The sequence below is a fragment of the Galeopterus variegatus genome, unplaced genomic scaffold (genome assembly GCF_000696425.1).
Source record: "Galeopterus variegatus unplaced genomic scaffold, G_variegatus-3.0.2 Scaffold5838, whole genome shotgun sequence".
In the NCBI taxonomy this organism is placed as follows: Eukaryota; Metazoa; Chordata; class Mammalia; order Dermoptera; family Cynocephalidae; genus Galeopterus; species Galeopterus variegatus.
The window spans coordinates 99,251-120,734 of NW_007731949.1; the positions used below are offsets into that span (position 1 = coordinate 99,251).

Consider the following 21,484-nt stretch of genomic DNA (forward strand, 5'->3'; position numbering starts at 1 on the left):
CGCTTTTTATTTTCATGTTTAAGCTTATGAAATTGAGAAGCACCTTACAAATGATGTCAAGAGACTTTTGGGCTTGAGGTAAGGGAGGAGGTGAAGTGGCAGCTATTACTGCCTGCACTAACTTAACCTTGTATGATATCACATCCAATAGCATGTTACCATGAATTTGTATCCTTAATTGTCCCAATTGAAGTGGTTTTTAAAATATCAGTCACAGCACTGAAATGAAAAGTTACTATGCACTTAAAATTCCTGCCACACGTCAAGCAATGCAGCTTTAGGCAGAAGGAACTGAAAACTTTCTTACAACTAAGCAAAGGATTGTCACAGTTAGGAGACATTGGTATGACTGGTTCTTGCATGCATGGTAAAGAACTGTCAAAGGCCACCAATTATTTTCAAGAGAAATTGTTTAAATTTCAGCAATGTATCATTCAGGAAAAAACAGAACTACCCAAATTAAAAATATGCAAACAAAAATCCAGTATGCCCTAAAATTTCACTGTCATCCTAAAGGTGTTAATGAAATCACAGCCTCAAGCACAGGTAATCAAAACACCAGGTCACTATGATAATGAACAACAGGAACTAATAAGAAATCCATAGACACCAAACTTGAAGTGTTTTTGCACCAAACTTTGTAATTCTTTAGAAGAATGTGGTTGTGTATTTGTATAGATAAGTATGTGCTACTGCTAGGAAAACATAAAATTATGTGCATTTAATGTAGTGTTTCTCTTCTTTCTAAAAGATTGTTATCAAATCAATAGATCATATTCCACTAGATAGCATCTTAGAACTGAGGCTGTATTTGTATAGATAAGTATGTGCTACTGCTAGGAAAACATAAAATTATGTGCATTTAATGATGTAGTGTTTCTCTTCTTTCTGAAAGATTGTTATCAAATCAATAGATCATATTCCACTAGATAGCATCTTAGAATTGAGTTAATCTGGTAATACCTTCTCCTACAGCCTTCACTAATACAAAAGACCATGTACTACACACGATGCAGAAGCTCTTAGGCTGGCAGAGAAGTTTATATCCTTCTTGACCTCTTTGTGTAACTAAAAATTATGCCAAGCAGGCTATGAAAGGAGAAATAATTGGGCAAATGAGAAAACAAAAAAGGAGGAGATATTTTTACAATGGAAAAATGTGTGGTATGTATTAAATTTTTTAAAGTTCTTGTTTTCCACATCACTTACTTCCAAGGATGGTCTGCGGTTTGTTCTTGTTATATTTCTCCTGGAATTTCTGGTAAAGGATATTAGAAACACATAAAGTAAGATCAAAGCACCACTGGACTATAAGAATGTCCAAATAATTACATAGAACAGGATTCTTATCTACATCATTTTCATTGTTATTTTATTTATTTCAAAGAAGAATTCAAAGCAAAAGACATTAAGTGCAATGAAGAATAAAATGTGATGAGAATGAAACATGGAATTTATAATGAAGGTATGCCTCATGAACATGTCTTCATGAACACTTCCAGCTTCATTAAAAGCCTCAGGGAACCAGAAATCTCCAGCTCATGTGTCTAGACCCAGGCTGAAAGAGCTCTTACCAAGACTGCCTTTCTCCTTCTTGTTTCTTTCTAGTCTTCGCTTTTTCTCCTGCCTACAGGAGACAACCACCATGAACACCGAAATGTCACCTTCTAGAACAGCTCTAACTCTGTAACCCGATATATTCAATTAACATAGAGGTTTGTGACTCCAGATTTCCCTCTGAAGGCTCACCATCCTACAGTTAAGTAAATAAGTACACACCTTGAGTAGGTGTTATCACTACAACAATCACTTTAGAAATATATCTAGACAGCAATAAAAAAGAGCAAAAGCTCAAACAGATAATATGAAGCAACCAAGCTAGATATAAGTAGGTAATATTCACAGATTACTAAGAGATTACCTTGGTACATGGAGGCGCTGCATCTCTGCAACCCTTATGGACGTTTGCATTACAGTCTGAAATAAAGGGGAAAGATACAAAAGCATCCATCTTATTTAAGTTAATCTGAAATGAGTAAGACTACATCATGCTTTTTCTGGTCATTATAAAAATAACATGTAAACTTTTAAAATATTTAGAAACTTAAGAAGGAAAGAAGAATATTTCAATCACACATAGCCCACACCTCAAGCCCAAGCACACTGGTAATATTGTAATTTCCTTCGCAATATTTCTCTCCCCTTCTGCACAGGGTCTTATCAATTATGAAACCTGGAATTATGCATGATATACACTCCAGTGACGCTCCTGTGTCTGCCTGAGAACTCGTTTCCTATTACACAGCATTCTTTTGTACTGGATTTCTGATATTTGCCAGGTAGCAACTCCCCATACCAAGTAAAATGCCTATGATGATGCAAAGAAAGAAAAACTCATAACAATGCTGGAAAAAAATGTATTTTCAGGCTCTGACAAGAATTTCAACTAACTAGAAGTTGGAGGTAGCCAAGTTAAATGGGAAAAGTTAGCCTTTTGCCCATGTTTTAAGTCATAAAATGAATGTGGCCTCACCTCACTGGAGGAAGGTAAGGTAACACTTTCCTTGGCCCCTTCTGCCCCCAGATGCAAGGCCCAGGCTGTGTTCATGAACAGCTGTGCCATGTGGGGGTTGCTTTCTGACAGGCTGTCATCTTCCTGCCCTCTCTCCCTTCCCGTCTGCACATCACCCACATGACCCTCTCATCCCACCCCATACACTGTTTCTGAGATGGAGCAGCCTGGGGTTACCAAAAACTTCATCAGAAGCAATCCTTGTACGGGGGTAGAAGATCCCATTTAGGCCCAGCAAAGCCATGCTGGATGAGTGCCAGTATCCCACTAGAACCAGGCAAGAAGCTGAGCTCCGTGTGTCCTCCAGCTGGAGGCAGCTCAAGAGGCATTTTAGCCAACCCCCCACAGCCAAGGAGTAGAGCTGAGGCTAACCTATGTACGGGCCCTGCTGGGAAACACTGAGATCGAACAGCTCTCTTTTTATTCCAGAAAAGTAAATTAAAGGAAAAAGAAAAAAGCAGGAGCTATGAGATACCACATAACAAAGTTATATTGAAAACTCACAGGAAGAGCAAGCCACTGATTATGAAGCCCCAAAATGGAGAAGAAAAATTGAGATATTTGAAATGTGTTCTTGGTAGGAGACAGAAGAAGACAGGGCCTCAATAAAATAGGACCGAAAGACCATGAAGGGAGAAGAAGAGGTGAAAATAGGTAACGGGATGAGAGGAAAACAGGGCTTTATGTGACAAGCCAGGACTGTGAGGAAGGTAAAGGGCAAGAGCAAGAATTTAGACTGAATCAAGAAGAATCGGCATGACAAAGGGCATCAAAGCAGTGCTACAAAATTAACCTGAAAGATTCCCTCCAGAATGTGAGAAGAAGGTTATAATTATAAAATAGAAGATATCATACGAAGACAGATAACAGAGATCACACTTATCCAAGGAAGAAAAATTAGACAGGAAGCAATAATAGTCAAAGCTTACAATAGACAAAAATTTTATAAAGCTGAAAAAGCACCCAAAACAGCAAATCAAAAGGTTTCACTATCTTCTAAGAAAAAAATTAAATGATACCTATTCTGTAGACACATTCTGACAATATCCATATGATTAAAAAATTTAAAGTCCTCAAGCATCTAGGCAGAAAAGGGGAGTTACCAACAAAAGAATGAGGTCAGGCAGGCCCCAGACTTTTCCGCTGTAATAATAAATGCCCATATGTATTGGACCAACGTTGACACAGTACTGAAGGAAAAAGAATTTGGCTCAAGAATTCATTTAGCTAGGTAAGTTGTTTTTCTTATGTGAAAGAAGTGGAGATATATCCTTAGATATAAGATTTCACAAAACGGAAGAACCCTATTCTAACTTAATGAAAGCAGAATTAAAAATATAGGTTCGAGAATGGATTAGCTGTAGTTAAAAAAAAAAAAGGAACAAAGGTGAGCAGTAAAACAAGCTGAACAAAGAATCACATCTAAATCATTACTGTAAGTAGCGACACAGAAGTGAATAAAAATGTCAAATTATTCTTGAAATAGAAAATTATTCCTGAAAGATTAAACATACAATTAAAAAGAATAATTTAATAATTAATTCAATATATTAACAGAGGCTAGAGGAAAAGGGTAAGTATAGAGAAATAAAAGAGTATTAAATTATTAGCTTCACACAGCCTTAAAGCTATCGTTAGTAATTATTAAAAGAGCATATCTTGCCAAATCCTGGAGAAGATAAAAGCAAACACATGGTTTAAATAGCTAAACCAGACATCAAGGAAAATAGCAAGGAGCTATAAAAGATAGCTGGTAGCAATAAAATTAAATGTAAATAAGAAAAACCCCTGGCAATGAAACATGGTCTTTTGGTTATATTACAGATTACCTCTAGCTAAATTAAAGACATACACTTCAAATCAAAAACATAGAAATAGTTAAGACAAATACAAATGAAAGAAAAGCAAGAGGGATATTAATTCTAGACAAAGTAAAATTCAATTCAAAAAGCAATTCGTGACATTAAAAAAGCGATTTTATGTTGATTAAAGTTAAATCTGCAATAAAGGTGTGATTTGTGAACTTCTGTGTACCGGATAACGTAATGTCAAAATATAAGCAGTGAAACCTATTTATAAACAAGGGAAATTTTATAGAAATACAATTTTTGTGGAAAATTAGCAACACAGGATTTAAAAGAAAAAAAATGACACCAGAATTTTGAATATTTCTGTGTTGTTTTATATCATATTATAGGGGGGAGGGGTAGCTGGCAGGTACAAGGATCTAACCCTGCGACCTTGGTGTTATCAGCACCATGCTCTAACCAGCTCAGCCAACTGGCCAGCCCCATATCATGTTTTTAGATTAAAAATATTAACTTCCACAATTAAAAACAAAAATACACACATGGAATAGGATTATTTACGCAAAATGGCAGAGATTATACATGTTATAATAAGTCAAGTTTAAATCATCTATTCTCCCCTCCTTTGAAAAAACTGTAAAACTTAAAACTACTTTCAAAAAAAAATTGTGGGTTAAACAGGAAATCAATTATACATTTTGACCTATTCATACTGACTGTAGAATTTAATCTAGGGCAATAATCAAAGATGTGAGCAGCAATATGTACAAAAGAATGCTCATTGGAACGTTATATTGTAAAAAATTAGAGCAATCTTAATCTTAATTGAACAATAAAAATAATTATATACCCTTGATGTCACTATCAAATGAAACATTAGCATTAAAGGATGACATAATTTTTTTATGGTTAGAAGGGGCTCCATGAAAATATTAATAGCAATTTTCTCTAGGTGGTAAAATTTTAGATAATTTTTAGTTTCTCTTTAAACCTTATATCTTCTATAAATCCTATTCCATTTTCTTAAAGTAATGGCTATTTTAAAAACTAAACATATCTTAGGTACTTTCAGCAATTTCCATCTTCCACTACAACCTCCATCGTCATCTACTTAATCAACTCAACATGAACCAACATATTCTTCACTACCAAATCTTACCTATCAGTGAGCCCTGGCATTAACTAGGCATCAGTGCCCAAGGGCCAGCTTTGTAATCGCTGCTTTAGGGACTACACAAGAGTCACTGTGTGATTACAGCCCTTAAAGAACTTAGACTATGTTAGTAGTTAAAACCCAAAGAGACTGTACATAACCCTATTAAATGGAATAGGATCAATAAGTCACAAAAGTGATGGGCAGGAATTTGAGCCACAACGGTCCAGAAAGACTTCCAAAGAGGAGGTGGACTATCTGAATGTATGCAAGGGAGTAGGGGAGACCGGGAGAATGGAGAGTATCATAAGCAAAACGGCAGGCAGAAGAATGCATGTGGTGGGAGAAAAGGGCAGTGGGAGCAGCGAGGCCTCGGCGTGTAAACTAAGGCTGAGGAGGGAGCTGTGGAACCAGTTAGCAGGTCACAGACGAGGGAACTGAACGCCTGTGTGAAGAGCTCAGGCTTGGCCCAGTAAACAAAAAAGAGAGAAGTCCTTAAATTTACATGGGCCCATGAAAGTGGTGTTTTACAAAGGTTAATACGGTGAACGCAGTCACATAAACTACAGGTGAAAATACCCAGAGAAAGGGAAACTAGCTCAACTGGCCCTTAGCTGTCCAGGACGTGGTGAAGAGAACCTACGAGAGCGGCGACGGTGAGAAGGGAAATGAGAGAGCCACCGAGCGACAGACTTGACTGCGGGCTAAAGGGAAGCAGGACCAGCGTGGCCAGGGCCTCAGCTCGTGGTGGCATCAGCACAAGCGGGAGGGCAGCCTTTTGCACGTAAATCTCAAGGTCGGTTTTAGACGTGTTGGGTCTGGGAGACAATGAAATCTCTGGGTGATGGTGCCCACACAGAGCATCACCCCGACGTGGCCAGGGCCTCAGCTCGTGGTGGCATCAGCACAAGCGGGAGGGCAGCCTTTTGCACGTTAATCTCAAGGTCGGTTTTAGACGTGTTGGGTCTGGGAGACAATGAAATCTCTGGGTGATGGTGCCCACACAGAGCATCACCCCGGGAGCCAGTGTGCCTGCAACAGTCTTGGTTTATACCTGTCGTTCTGCCTTGATCCCCAGAAGTGGCCATAGATTATATGGGTGCTCAGCCTCTAGGCAACTGGAAATATGAAAATAGAAAGTGAAGGATAAAGATGTTAATCTGGGAGGGATGGGTCTCAATATGGTATTTCAGAACATAAGAGTGGGTGACTAAGAAACAACAGAGGGGAAGTGAGTAAGTGCCTAAGAGCTGAGATTGGAGGATACTCAGAGTTAGGAAAAACTAAAAACTAAAGACAAAGAAGGGATGTCACCGTGAACACAGCAGAGGTCAGCGAGTCTGAATGGCAAGGAGAGACTCTCAGACTTGACTAGAAAGTGACCCCAAGTCTCCCTCAACCGCAGGACTTCTGCTAAGTAGTGTGGACACAGGCAAGGTGCACATGGTCAATGAAGCAGCAGGGACGGACGTTAAAGCAGTGAATGTAGATTACCCAGCTCAAGGAGTTTGTCTTAAAACAGGGAGAGAGAGGTCTTGGATGTAGCTGGGGGTACAACTGAAGGGATCAGGTCCTGTAAACGCAGGTGGAGCATCCACCTGAGAAAGAAATGCCCACCACACAGATGAGCTGATGCCGAAACGTGGGCAGGCCAGGAGCAATCTGCAAACAACACTTAGAACGAATCTCTGAAAACTTAGCAAATTAAACCACTTCAGATTCAGTAAAAGAAAGAAATCAAGCCTTCAAGGAGAGCAAAGCCCAAGCATGCAATAACATTGACAAAATTAATGCCACGGGCCAATTATATTTTCATCAGACGTACAACTATAGACACAACATTTACATTTTTTATTTCAGTCACTCCCTAGGAAGGTCATGAGGAACTTTACATGTAACCTTTCCCTGCTCTTCTCTTCCCTCTGTGCTCCCATCCCACCTCCCACATATCCCCCTAATTCTGGCTACCCACAAATACCATGAAATGTTTTTCACCTGTCTGGGCCTGAATTCTTCCTCTGTGAATTATTGTTTCATTCAGCAAATATTTACTAAGCCCCCACTACATACAAGGCATTGTTCTAGCCACTGTGGATACAGCAAAGAACAAATTCAACACACAAAAATCCAGACCCCGTAGAAGTGGACAGACAATGACATCAGTAAGCAAAGCATACAGTAAGTTCAATGGTGTTAAATGCTGTTGGGGAAAAACATGCAGGGAAAAAAAAAAGGACAAGCCAGGCATCGGGTGGTGAGGAATGGCCTGACTGAGAAGATGTTATCTGAGTGGTCCCCGTGGCTGTGCTGAGGGGACAGCACTGAGGCAGAAGGAACAGCCAGAGAAGGCCTGCAGGAGAACCGTGCTGGAAACCTGAGCTTCAGGGATCTATCAATTATGGACAAAATGTCCTGACTCTAACCAGTATCAGTCATCGCTCGGTAAACTGGTTAATCACATGTGCAGCACTAAAAAGGTTTATGTGAACGTGCTTAGCAACGGCCTTATTTTCAGGGAGCTTACTGTCTGGGGAGACAAAACACAAAGACATCACACACTAGACATTAGAACTTACTGGAACACTGGAAGGACTCTTTCCCCAGGAGCGTTTTATCACAAGCCAAACACTGTAGAACCCCAGAGAATGTTCCTGGGACAAACTGATGTCGATTCAATTTCTCTTTGTCTTTGGCATCCTTGCTTTTCGTCTTCAGAAACAGCAGCAGAGAAGTGGGGAAAATGAGAAAAGGAAAGTGCTGTGAGCCGATCTTCTTGCAGAAGTCATACAAGCAAAGTCTCTACATTTTCTGTTGGGGTAGCAGGAATTCACACAGTGGAGCACACCACCACCAAAAGGAAATATTCCCCAGGACTGCTTGTCTTACTATTTCTGATGACTTGGACAATATTCCATAAGAAAAGGTTTGTATAAAATCTATGGTAAGTGATTTTAAAGGGAAAGTGGAAAATATGCTAATTGTTGAGAAACTAAGCCATCTATGTTTTACAGAAAATAAGTGCAGAACCTTAATTACCTTTGACTTATTCCGCGGGCTAGTCATCCTATTCATGAGGAAGCTAAAAGTTCGGCTCACTTTATATTTTTCAGACTCTGCTTTGGCAGGTATGATGTATTTATCCCATTCTTCTTCCTGGATTCTGTAGAAAAGAATCTGTTATCAGGACTTACAGAGGGAGCAAAAAAACAGCATATGCATACATAATACATATGCATATATGTATTATTAAAACTTGAAAGAAATATATACACCTATATGTGTATATGTATGTATGTGTGCACATTTTCAGTTTTTAGTGGTTGTTCTATAGAGAAAGATAGAAACTCTTTATTAAAATATGTTATTGATGAATGAATAGGTGAATAGACATGTGATAAAGCAACTATCTCACAGTGTTAACAATTGTAGAATCTAGGTGGTAGAAAAGGGTATTCGGTATATAATTCTTTCAACTTTTCTCTATACCTGAAAAAATTAATAATAAAATATCAGGGAAATAAAAGATATCTCAGGCTTAGAATATTACTCTGAAAACACTCATCTCCCTGTTCACTACACTATTAGAAATTTCCTAAGGCACAGAGAGGTCAAATAACCAACAATATGAAACTGGATTTTATTTATTTTTGGAACAGAGATAATACTTAGTAGACACATACTTCCTAGGTTGATATGGACTGAGAAATAGACTATCTGTCCCTTGGTTCAGTCTCTCCCACTCAACCAGGGCTATTTGCAATCTGAGACTTTCTAGGTCATACAGGAGAGAAGGCTGTGGGTAATCTCAAAAATAAAAAGCAAGCTAGAAATAAGTGTATCCAATCTATGAACACACAGAACATTGTTTATTTTATTCTAATCCATATAATCATTCTCTAGGGGAAAAAAAAACAAATCCAAGCTATAAAGTGTTAAAATTTCCTTGTAGATCTTCCTCCGATAATCTTATATTTCTAGTATATTACAGAGAGAAGATATATTAAAAATCAACATAAGAACCATGTCAAACCAGGTCACACTTCTGTAGACTGAGCATTTCCCTAATAAACATTATCAGCTATAGTCTCTACCACCCAAACTTCTCATTTTCAGCTTAGTAGCTAGCTACCACATTTGTCTCTGGGAAATACTTAAAAGCAAGACAATTGTTGATATACACCCAAACATATAATTATTACATTTCATGAAAATGTTGCTTTCAATGACAACTTTACAGGACTTTAGTTTTTCTCATCTAATTAATGACAGGCTTAGACTAAATTATTTCTAAGACCCCTTCCCACACTTCAATATGTACCCATCTGGAATATATTACAACAAAACTAAGTTATTTAAGCTCTGTATTAATTACTTCAGAGTTCAAACTTATGACTGCATTTAGAAAAAAAAAAATAACAAAAGGCTTCAGAGCTTCCTCTTAGCCATGCAGATCTAAAGGTGTAGTCAGGACAGTATGTTTCTTGCTACTCGGATCCTGCACAGTAAATTAAATTGGGTTTGCTACTCAGAGAAAAGAGGTGAACAGAATTGAGCGTACCCTACAACAACAGAGAGTAACAAAAAGATCTTCGGTCGTCTCATTTCCTTTCTACTTCCATAGCCACCTCTAGGCCTTTTTCCTGTAGGTAACTGACTGGTTAATATAATCTGAAATTTTCCATAACCTCTGGTGTCTTGGGCATCCTAATTTACAAGACTTATGTCATAATATTCAGTAGGCTTACTTTTGCAATTAGGAAAGAAAAACACATTTGAGAGCTTAAAAAAATCCTTTCTTGGAACAACACCTTTTGTGATCCCACCAAGTACAATCCAATGTTAAGAGCAGAGCAGTGTGGTGAGAAGAACTAAATCTCAGAATTTAAGGATCGTTAGTTCAATGTGGATTTTGAGGTCAAGAAGTCTCCTCCCGTACTTCCCAGTAGGAACACAAATGAACTCTCAAGTAAAAGAAAATTAATTCTTGGTTAATCAACTCTACTTCCGATTCTCCACATTACAGAAGATTATATCAAGAAGAACAGTTTCAGTTTTGACTAAAATTACGTAAGTGCACCCCAATTTGTTACATATCCTATATACTTCTAAAAAATTATATAAAACCATACCACTTAACCTTTTAAGCTTAAAGGTTGATAAGACCTGAGGGATGACAAAGTAAACATAAAAATGCTGAAACACTAAAAAATTAAAAATTTAGAACCATCACCTGATCTGGTAGAAATGTGAGTACCACAGACATAATCCATTATCAGATTATGAGAATGGGTAACACTGTAACCTCTGGGAAAATGGAGAAAGTTTCAAATCTAATTTAAGTATGCAGTATTCACCTATATAACAATTAGGTCCTTTAGACAAGAACTGAGAAAAGAAAGTCCACAAATGATTTCACAATGGAATTTAAATAGCATTTAAATCTGTAAGAATCTGGAAAAAATTAAGTTCTTTTCAACATCCCAGAATAAGAATGTCTAATCTCTTTTACCAATTTGATGACCAGTGAAATCACTTACAATAAAATTTTACAAGCCCTATTCTTCAGGGACTTTCCTGGTATTGCCATTTCAATAGGTAAACAGATATTTAAAATATATTAAGAATATGAATCCTCAATATCTTAACCCTTAATTTGTTATATCTATAACCTTCTATTCTTAAAAGAACTGGGCATCTAAAATATTAAAAGAAGTTCCCACTATACAAATAAAAAATTGACACAAAGGAAATTCTTTAAACACTTACATACTCAGATTTTTTTAAAAAAAGAAAATAGATGTAATATATTTAAGCTAGATGGTGGCGATAAAATAATTGAGGCAGGCCATGTAATTGTTAAGATATTGGGATAGATGGAGCATCTACTGAAATGAGCAAGATATGGAGTTAGCCCGTTTTTATTTGGATGTATCCTTTTCCAGAAACTAAGTAATTAATATACATAAGAGAATTCCAAAGAAGTCAGCTCCCCAGGTAAATATCTACAACATGACCAAAGAAAAGCATTAGGTATAACTGGGGATTTTATTAGCACATCCAACAAGATACCAGGAATTGAGTAGATGAGATGAAAGATCTACTCTACCAGATAGACCAGAGGGTATGACTGAGAGAGGCACATGCGTTCAGGATGAAGACCAAGAAAGATTAAAGAACAGAAAAAAACAGGAGTGATAGGGACTGAGGAATCAGAAAGGGACTCCACATATATCACATTCAAATTAAAACACTTTATAGGCTACTATTTAACCAAGTATGACATTGGCTCTTCCATTCTTAAATCCCTCTCCAAATGGAAAATAGATATTTTTGTTGTTGTTTTTTAATCTTTATAATCAGTCCATTACTTCTCCAGTTGTTAAAAAGATGAGAAGAGAGAAATCTGATAATCAAAATGATGACCAAGATGATGATCAAATTCCAGAATTATGAAGTAAATTGCTTAAGTGAGGTAATAAATTTAAGCTGCTTAACACAGTATAAGGCACGTGAAAACACCCAATAAGTTCCAGTTATTACTGCCACTGCTATCACCATCGTCATCGTCCTACCCTTCAAGGGCATTCTTAGTCTTCCTCTGTTTCATCTAAAACTTTCTCTTCTGGTCTCAAAAAAATAGAAATTAGTCAAAAGAGACTTTCATTCCAAGATTTAAAACAAAATAGTCCACCTTGATCTATACACTAGAAGGTTTTAGAGTTTTAGTGTTAATATCACTAAAATTCAAGCTATTTTACCTTTTCATATGGTCTCTTAAAGCGAAATACTTATGCCACTTTAGGCACTTGTTTTGCACCTAACCTAAAGGCTATTTCACAGTATGACTCATAAAGCTATTTTACCTTTTCATATGGTCTCTTAAAGCGAAATATTTATGCCACTTTAGGCACTTGTTTTGCACCTAACCTAAAGGCTATTTCACAGTATGACTCATAAGCAGTTAGTTATTCAAGACTGAGAGAACTCAACAATCGTGCTTGGATACTATTCTGCTTCCCAAGCTTTACTCTAGCAAGTTTTACCTTCTAGGAAAAATAGACACTTAGGCTTAAAGCTTTCCAATCTGCATTTTCAACCAGAAAATTGATAATACTTAAAGTGCTTTCTGCATCATTTATTCTTTATTTCAAACTTAAAATTGCTAAGCCAAAAACCCATAAAGAGAGACAGCAGGGATGTTTAGGCACTTTCTGTAATTGACCACCCAGGGGCCTGTTATTAGAGTAAGTTGTCCTGTCACAGTGGAACAGACCTACGGAAAGCCTGCTGCCTTTCCAAAGCAGGTAGGCTTCACACTGCTCCCCCGGTCCTGTACACTGAAGATGTTTGGTTTTGAAAATAACTCAAAGCAGAACATCCTGTCCTCCACACCTGAGGACTAAAAGGAGAAGGCTGGCCACTTTACACTGACAGAGGTCACAGAGGGAGCGACGGGTCTTAGACTCATCACATAGAAACCACCCATGAACTAGTGGACAGATATCAACAGTGACATTTCCAAAGATGGATCAAGTGGTCCTTCAGGAAAATGGGAACAGTTAAAGTACCTTTTTTCTTCTGGTGGCTCCGGTAAGCTGTAAGCTCTTTGCTCTACAAGACACAGAACAATAAAATGAAAACTAAGGCAGACAAACCAACAGTCATATGTTAGTCTGAAATGCACACACTCGACTATATTTTATCATTATACACACCACCAGTTAGAAAATAATGAGAAAACAAGCAGTCTTGTGTAAGTAGGGTATTGCCCTGGGTAGCTTTATCACTTTCCCTAGTTTGCAGAGGTTGGGGAGGAGGCCAAAACATGGCAACATTTACTAACTTTTTATGAAACAAGTTAGCATCAGCAAGGGGCAGCAAACATTTCAGAAGTGCAGAAAATTAGTTTTATCTTTCTGGATACTTCTCACCAGAGCTTCATCTTTTATTCATAACACTAATTCCCCAACATACAGAATCAATAAATATCTTAGCAGCTTTTTAGCAAAGCTCAAAGGAAACGTCTTGAAGGTGAGCATGAAGAAGAGTCCATTCTAATATGGCAACAGTGCCTTTATAAAATCCGAGCAGCAGCCAGTTCAGAGATGTGATGTGTGGCTCATGCAAAGGTGAGAACCACCTTTCCCGTTGGACTCATGGTGAGTGGAAGCGCAGGCTCATGCAAGCAGCTTAGCGCCATCCTGTTTCTGGAACTGGAGTACTTACTACAGAGATGAAGCAGAGACACTGACTTAGACAGTGAGAGAGACTGAAGGAAGGAGTGGCCACTGTGGAGCACACCAGGGACAGAGCAGGGACAGATCCTTTACTGTTACAATCCAGAACACTGAAGATGTAAAACTAGGTTGCAAAGGCAATGGGCCAGATACATGAGGAGGAAAACAAACAAATATCTTCGGAAATGTGTAGATATCAATGCTGTACCTAATACTACCTTGTACATAATAAAAAAAAATTGACTGAAGAATGTGAAGGCTTTATTTTATAGCCATTATAAATGTTTTCCTCAAATTGAGTCATAGGCAGAAATCATTATCCTTATTGTAAACGGGCTGAAGTGCCAATAGAATAAGGCACATTTCCAAGAAAATCAAGCTATAAAGTAACAGAACAGACTCAGGCAACTGGATAATATCTAATAGGATTCCATCCGTCGGTTCACAAAAACTTCCCAAAGTATGTTTACTTCACTCCTCAAATTCTTAAGTGTAGAACACTTTCCTCCCTCTTGGTGAGGCTGTAACTATCATTTCAATACTGGTATTGTTCCTTTCTATCTAAATATACAGTGTACCAAAGGGAATTATAAGACTGGTCTTGTTTTATGCATATAAACACTACATAATAAAGTTGCCACTGTTGTACTCCTAGCTCAAAAAAGGGGGGGGGCATAAGAAATGACAGTAACCCTTTGGAAGTGACAAGGAAGAGAGAACATCGCAACGAATAAAAAGGACTGGAAGAGCATCCTATCTCTATCTGCATTATAGCTCATACGAGGGAGCTACTCACTGGGACAAAGGGAAACTTGGACTCTGTTCACATACAGAAAATTCGTAAGACTATTCAAAACTCATCAAGGATTTATAGCAACACAAATATCAACTTACTTTTGATTAATCTAAGCAAACTAAACAATGAAACATTAAAATATTCTTTGAACTAGGCAAACTTTCACACTTATGCTCTGATTACTGGAATGGAGTTAAAATTATGCCTTTGTCATTAGGAGTTAATTTATTCTTCATAGCCCTATTGTTTTAGCTGACCTAACTAGCATTGATCCAAAAACATCTGCAACCATACAGGTCTATCCATTGGAATTTTTGGATATTTTGTGTGCAGCCTGAACATAAATTGCCTGGTTCTAATTCTTACCTTCTGGATAGTATTAAACTTCATTCAAATAGCCCTGTCTTAAATATACTGCCAAAAGACAATGTTGTATTTACAAATAAAAATTTTTTTTAAATAAAATTTTAAAAAAGGAATTGATGTCAGTTTTTTATTCTTTCTAACTCAAATGCAAAGGTTTGTATGTAAGGCGAAGATACCCTTCCTTGTTCATTAAAGAATTAATAAAGCAGTGCTCTTTTTCCTCAGAAACAATCACTTTCCTCTCAGTCATCTGGTCAATAATTTCAAACTTCAGAACTCTCTGACATTATAAACCAGGGATCCCACAGATATAAAGGCAAGGCCATCATTTTGCACAACACACTGAAGACTTAAATAGTTACTGTGTAAAGTTAATTTGCCAGCTAGGACTATCACTGAAAAGGTGTCAAGCTGCTATTAAAAGGAATCTCAACTAAACTAAGGTCGGGGAGACTGGAGATCCCACACAGACCCATGAAATAAAAAGCAAAGATCAAGATTCAATCCATCTTCTTTTTCCTGTCTTCCCAAGGCAGTTGTATCCTTTCTTACTTTCTCTTAGAACTTTTCTCCATCTCCTTATTCTAAAACAAAAACTGACATTATTATCAATTTTGCTTTCTTTTCTTCTAATAATACATCCCAGAAAAGGGGGAATGCAGAAGGGAATAGCAGCACTTATTTTGTATTTTACATATCTTATCTATCATAGTCATTCAACAAATACTTATTGAACCTCAACAATATATGAGTCATGGTTTTAAGATAACAATTTCAAGCACAAAGATGGTATTTTCAGTATTGTTCCACATAGCATAAAAATGCCAAATAATAACAATAATTGTAATAAAGCAAAAAATAAGAAAAAAAGAAGAGAAAGGAAGGAATAAAATAAATCCTATTTTAAATGTTACATATTGGGAAACTGAGAGTATTTAAGTACATCTCTTGCTTTCTGAATCTTTTAAGACTCTTAAGGATTACAGACAAAAAAGACCTTATCTAATACATTAAGAAAAATTGTATTATAATGCTATGTATTACACAGTAATTCAAATGTAATTATTACATGTTATTTACAGAAAGTATGAAATAATTACATTTCAAAATGAAGTTGAAAATGGGGCCAGTGGGTAAGAGTGTCCGGGAGGGGAGCTCTAAGTGGCTGGCGATCGTTCTATTTACAGATCTGACTTCACTTTTGAAAATTCATCAAGCTGTACACATGACTTGCACCTCTTTTCATAGGTATACTATATATAAATTAAAAGTTTACTGCATAAAAGTTATATTTCTGATTGTTTACACTGCCACAAAAAATATGTATTTATTCACGTTACAAATATGTTGTTATTTCAACTAAGTCTCCTGCTAAATAAAGGAAGAAAATCCATTTTGTGATGCTTTGGCTCTCAGGAGTTGGTTTATTTCAGTTTATGCATAAGGGCAAAAGTAATTTTTATAATATACTTAAATAAAATCCTCTAAAGCCCTCAGAATGATATAGCTGGAATCAATTCTAGTTTATACTATCCTTGAGGAAAACATTTTATTCGAAGAATAAAGCAGAGAGATGTGTACATATTTGTAATTTCATCAAAATCAAATCTACAACTTGACTGATATCCAATGAGAAAAGAATTTTGTTAAACTTAGAAAAATCATTTATGAAAACAGAATTGAAAATTCTTGCCTGCTGTTCTTGTATAGTTCATGTGCTTACACTAACTGAATATCTGTTCTGGAACAGAATGCTTTCGAAGCTGAATGGTAAATAATGCTTACCTTCATTTGAATTGCACACTGTAAAGTCACGCACTAACCGAGTTTTTCCTAAAGAAATTTTGGGCGATGAGCAGGAATAAGAACGTGAGCGTATTCCAGAAAGCAATGATTCCTAAAAGAGATCACAGTAAAGTTCTTTTAGTTCTATGTGAGATTTCAAAGTATAGGTTCACCATGAATTTTACTAAGTCAGCATCTTTGAAAGATTCAACCTGAACATTTCTGACAAGATCTTATTAATTATTCATTTTTGTTTGCCTATCACAACTCTTAGAATATTGTTAGTCTTTTTAAGTAAACTTGAGCTTCTGGAAATAGTTTCTATACAAGGGGTCTTCAAAAAGTTCATGGAAAGATTTATATTATCTTTTAATTCAACTTTTCCCTGAACTTTTTGTAGTACCCTCATATGTACTTCAGGATGTAATTATGACATTCCAAACAACTTGGTTAAAATAAAAATTAGGCCAAATGACTTTTTCCTCTGTACATTCAACATTGAGTTTGACTTATTACTATTATCTGAGTTGTCAGTTATTTTATTCTATACTGTAGCATTCAAACAAAATTCTATATTGACTGAGATCACTCTACTTAAGTATTATTAGAAAGTAAAGGAATAGCCACTTATAAGAGTTTTTTAAACTTCCAAACAGCTGCGAGCATACTTCAAAAAGTTCATGGAAAGATTTGTACTACTTTTTAATTGGTTATGAATATTCATGAGATACAGAGCTGATTGTCACCACTGTATCATCTTTTAATTCTATTTTCCACAAACTTTTGGAAATACCCTTGTATTTAAATTTATAATGTTAGCTGCAGTCTGTAGGGAAAAATACAGAAGGTCAATATACAAATCCTTCTAGCCTGTGCTCAATTTTCAACAGACCTTCTATCTAGCACTTCCTGGGATGATGTCTGAATATCATTAAGTTATATACTTTTACTATTATTCCTTTCAAATGACCTACCATTTTTGTTTGTGTTTTCTCAATTACATATTATTTCTATTCTATATTGGCAACATACATGAAAACACAGGATATCAAGATCGTTAAAAAAGTTTTGTTACATGATCCAGAAACTTTAAATGAATGTGCAATTGAATTCCATTAAAGCCATTTATGGTACTCAACTCCTAACCTATACAGGATTTAGAATTGATCCTGCTCTTGCATTTTTAAGATATCACTTAAGATAAAAGCTAAAAGAAAGTAATGCAAAATTCTTTACTAAAATTAGGCCATCAGAAACTGTCCAGCATAGGGCCAGCCCATGGATCACTTGGGAGAGTACGGTGCTGATAACACCAAGGCCACAGGTTCAGATACCTATATAGGGATGGCCGGTTAGCTCACTTCGGAGAGCGTGGTGCTGACAACACCAAGTCAAGGGTTAAGATCCCCTTACCAGTCATCTTTTTTTTTTAAAAAAAAAAAAAAAGAAACTGTCCATCACAAGCACTGGTCTGTTCTGTTCCCTTAAGTGAAAACACATGGTTAGGCTAAGTTTAAAGAGCCTGGAGGAGAGCTGAAAACAGGAGCTTGACCTTGCTTCAAAGGGCCTTGGGCTGTGGCTCCCAACTATCTTATCAGGGTGTGCCCACTGGGCTGGCTGTCAAGAAGGCCAGCCCAGGCTGTCCTATAACCCTAACAGTGAGCTGGCCACACAGGGCCCTAGCCAAATTCCATCCTCTCCATTTAAGTCATGTATGGTAATCATTTTTCATGACAATGGAACTTTGAAAATTGTTCAAAGGCCTTAGGAAAAAGTTATACTGGGTAATTACAGAAGTAAGGCAAGATATATTTCATAGGACTGATTCTTCTTAAAAGTGAATAAGATAAAAGTGTTTCACAAAGACTGAATTATTTTTCATTCCAAGTAATAATGAGTTTTTCACAATTCCATTCAAAATGCTAGAGAAGTATCTACATTAACAACCATATCCATTTTCTTACTATCCAGAAACATCACAGTGCCTTCAGGTTCAAAAGATTATGACAGCTCTGTAGGTTTTAAAGCTGAGGAAAAAGGACCCAGGTCCTTTTCTGTGGTCAGAAGACCTACATTTGAGTTCTGACTCTATCAACAAGCTAGGACAACCTGCTAACCTTTCCAGAACTTTATGTGCTCAAAAAATAAAATAAAAGCACAATTTATGTCCTAGGTGAGTTATGAGAAAATTATATATTTTTACATACATAAAACATGTTTTGTAGAACATGCTACAAAAATAAGGCATTATCATAACAATCCTATGCTCACAGTAAGAGAAGTTTTGACACAGCACATTGTTTTACAGTAGTAAACTCAGTTTAAAGAGAAAACAAGACAATAACAGAAGTATGTTTTCTTCCTGTTTGACTTCTAACACAAAAAAGCTTTCTCTGCAAGACTGAAAGAATGTATTGTTTTTAAGAAAAAAAAAAAAAACACAAAAAAATAAAACTCCAATGTGAAACTGCCAACAAGAAAATAACTGGCACTTTCTCTGCAAGACTGAAAGAATGTATTGTTTTTAAGAAAAAAAAAAACACAAAAAAATAAAACTCCAATGTGAAACTGCCAACAAGAAAATAACTGGCTCCTATGGAAAAGCCGACAAAGTCTATGGTGTTCAAGATTAGTTCACGCAGCCAGGAATGCTCCACAAACATCACCTCTGCTTTACTAGCATTATTTACCTCATTGCCTGGCCAAGCAAAAATTTATGTGAGCAAAACAGGGTTGGTCACTTAAATTCATTTAATACTATCAGTTTTTCTCCCTTTGCTTAAGGGATGATGGTAGAAATCACTGTATGAAATGGTAAAATTTTCCAAGTAAGTGAAAGATGGTAGGTACTGATGGTGAATTAATGGAAATATAAATCAGCCATTCAGAGTAAGGACTAGAAACATTAAAACAGAGTGGGACTAGAAAAATTTAAATAGACTCAATCAAGTATCACATGGGTCTCTCAAACAAAAAAAAGTTCCTATGTGTGAAGAAAAAATAATTAGTCTTTCAGATAGAGATGGAGAGATGTAGACAACATATTCTCCACACTTAAAATAAACCAAATTAATACCAATAAGAATACCTTCGACTGCAGATTACTTGACAGAGAAAGTGATTCAGCCCTGGAGATATTCAAATCCAGTTCAGTGCCGGTCTCAAAAGAGTCCAATTCATCCCCACTAGGAATCCCAGCTCTTGAACTCTGAGTGGCCGGGGTGTAACAGACGCGTGACTGCTCAGACTGCCCCTCGCTTTCGCTGTCAGCATCCAGGGCATCAAGGCTGGAGCTAAAGCACAGAGTGAGCGAGTGAATAAGTAACAGGTAAGCAGACAGAGGCAGTCATCGGTTTCTATGCCTCTGAATTCAGATTCTTTCATTGGCGTGAGGTGCAATGGGTATTCATTTAATTTCCACCTAATATTTAATTAGTTTTATCATTTTTCCTCCCTGAAATCTCTTTTTAAATAAAATTTTACATTTTCCCAAGTAAACATTTCTACCTAGTAAAAGCCATTTCAACTACCTTAAGAAACAAAAGCTGTTTCGAGTTAGCACAAACCTCACTATTTACGTTTTGTAAATGTAATTATTACAATCCCCAAATAGTAACACTTCAAATATTTAAAATGCAGGACAGAGTTTGGATGGAAGCCTCTGCGGGGATATGCCTGTGAGGATCTGCAGCGGGCGTGGCATTCTGTGTTGTCCCCGCAGCCAAGCTGGAAAGCTCAGGAGGGCAGAGGCACAGGGTAGGAGAGACGTGCCAAGGTCTCGCCTCAGAGATGTGTCAAGACACAGGTCAGAAGCAAGTCTCGCCCAAACATGTCACACCAGGTTATCATTTTTAGAGATTTTAAAAAATGATTCCTATGGAAAATCCACCTCTGAACCAGATAAGGATCCTGTTTGACTAAAACTTTTCTTTAAGTTGCATAGCCATTAAATTAAAAGGAAAGAATTTGACCTTCCACATTCCAGGTTCATTCTGTAACATTTACATTTTAAACCACTCAAACTACCAGGCCAATAGCTTTCATGGGCAGTTAACGCACGATGCATTTTTAAATGTATTTTTCTTTGGTTGTTACATTTTTTGAGTTAAAAGTTCAATGAAAACACAATAAAACCATCTTGATTTTGAAATATATAGAACTAGAAAATGGAAGTTTGAATTACCCATTTGGGTCATTTTTATTTAAAAAACATAGGCTATTTAACAGACACAGAATATCAGTTTAATAAATTATGATTCTTGGAACAGAATTCTTACTATGAGTGCCTCTAATTTGAAAACTTAGATCAGTTTCTAATCTTTGAACCATTTCACGGGCCCTACAGGGCACCAGAAATCATGTCCGTAAGTAAAAGCCATGACTGGCACCACTGAGATTTCCAGAGTGGGGTCTTCTTCAAGAACTCATTTGGGACCTTCACCTTGGCATTGAGAAAAAGAGGACAAATTGGAGGTGGGCTTCACACTTGATCTCAATTAACACTTGAATATCTTGGAATCCATTAGATTACTGCTCCTTCACTAGAGGTTCCCTGCCTCTCAGGAACTAACTCACTTACCGATGAGTTAGTTGCGTCACTTTGAGTTCGTTATCAATCATGTTACACACTCCCCCCATGACATCGAATATCTTGGAATCCATTAGATTACTGCTCCTTCACTAGAGGTTCCCTGCCTCTCAGGAACTAATTCACTTACCAATGAGTTAGTTGCGTCACTTTGAGTTCGTTATCAATCATGTTACACA

General features: G+C 36.8%; 1 protein-coding gene across 1 annotated transcript in view; it reads right to left on the minus strand.

Annotated features, from left to right (window-relative positions):
- ARHGEF28 (Rho guanine nucleotide exchange factor (GEF) 28) overlaps positions 1–21,484 on the minus strand; it is a gene marked incomplete at its 5' end in the record, with an annotated part of 106,704 nt that overhangs the window by 75,389 nt on the left and 9,831 nt on the right. The window contains 7 exons of the mRNA XM_008590079.1: positions 1,210–1,258; positions 1,922–1,977; positions 8,110–8,242; positions 8,570–8,693; positions 13,102–13,144; positions 16,718–16,829; positions 19,806–20,010. Coding sequence (XP_008588301.1) covers positions 1,210–1,258; positions 1,922–1,977; positions 8,110–8,242; positions 8,570–8,693; positions 13,102–13,144; positions 16,718–16,829; positions 19,806–20,010 — 722 coding nt within the window. The remainder of the gene's footprint in view (positions 1–1,209; positions 1,259–1,921; positions 1,978–8,109; positions 8,243–8,569; positions 8,694–13,101; positions 13,145–16,717; positions 16,830–19,805; positions 20,011–21,484) is intronic.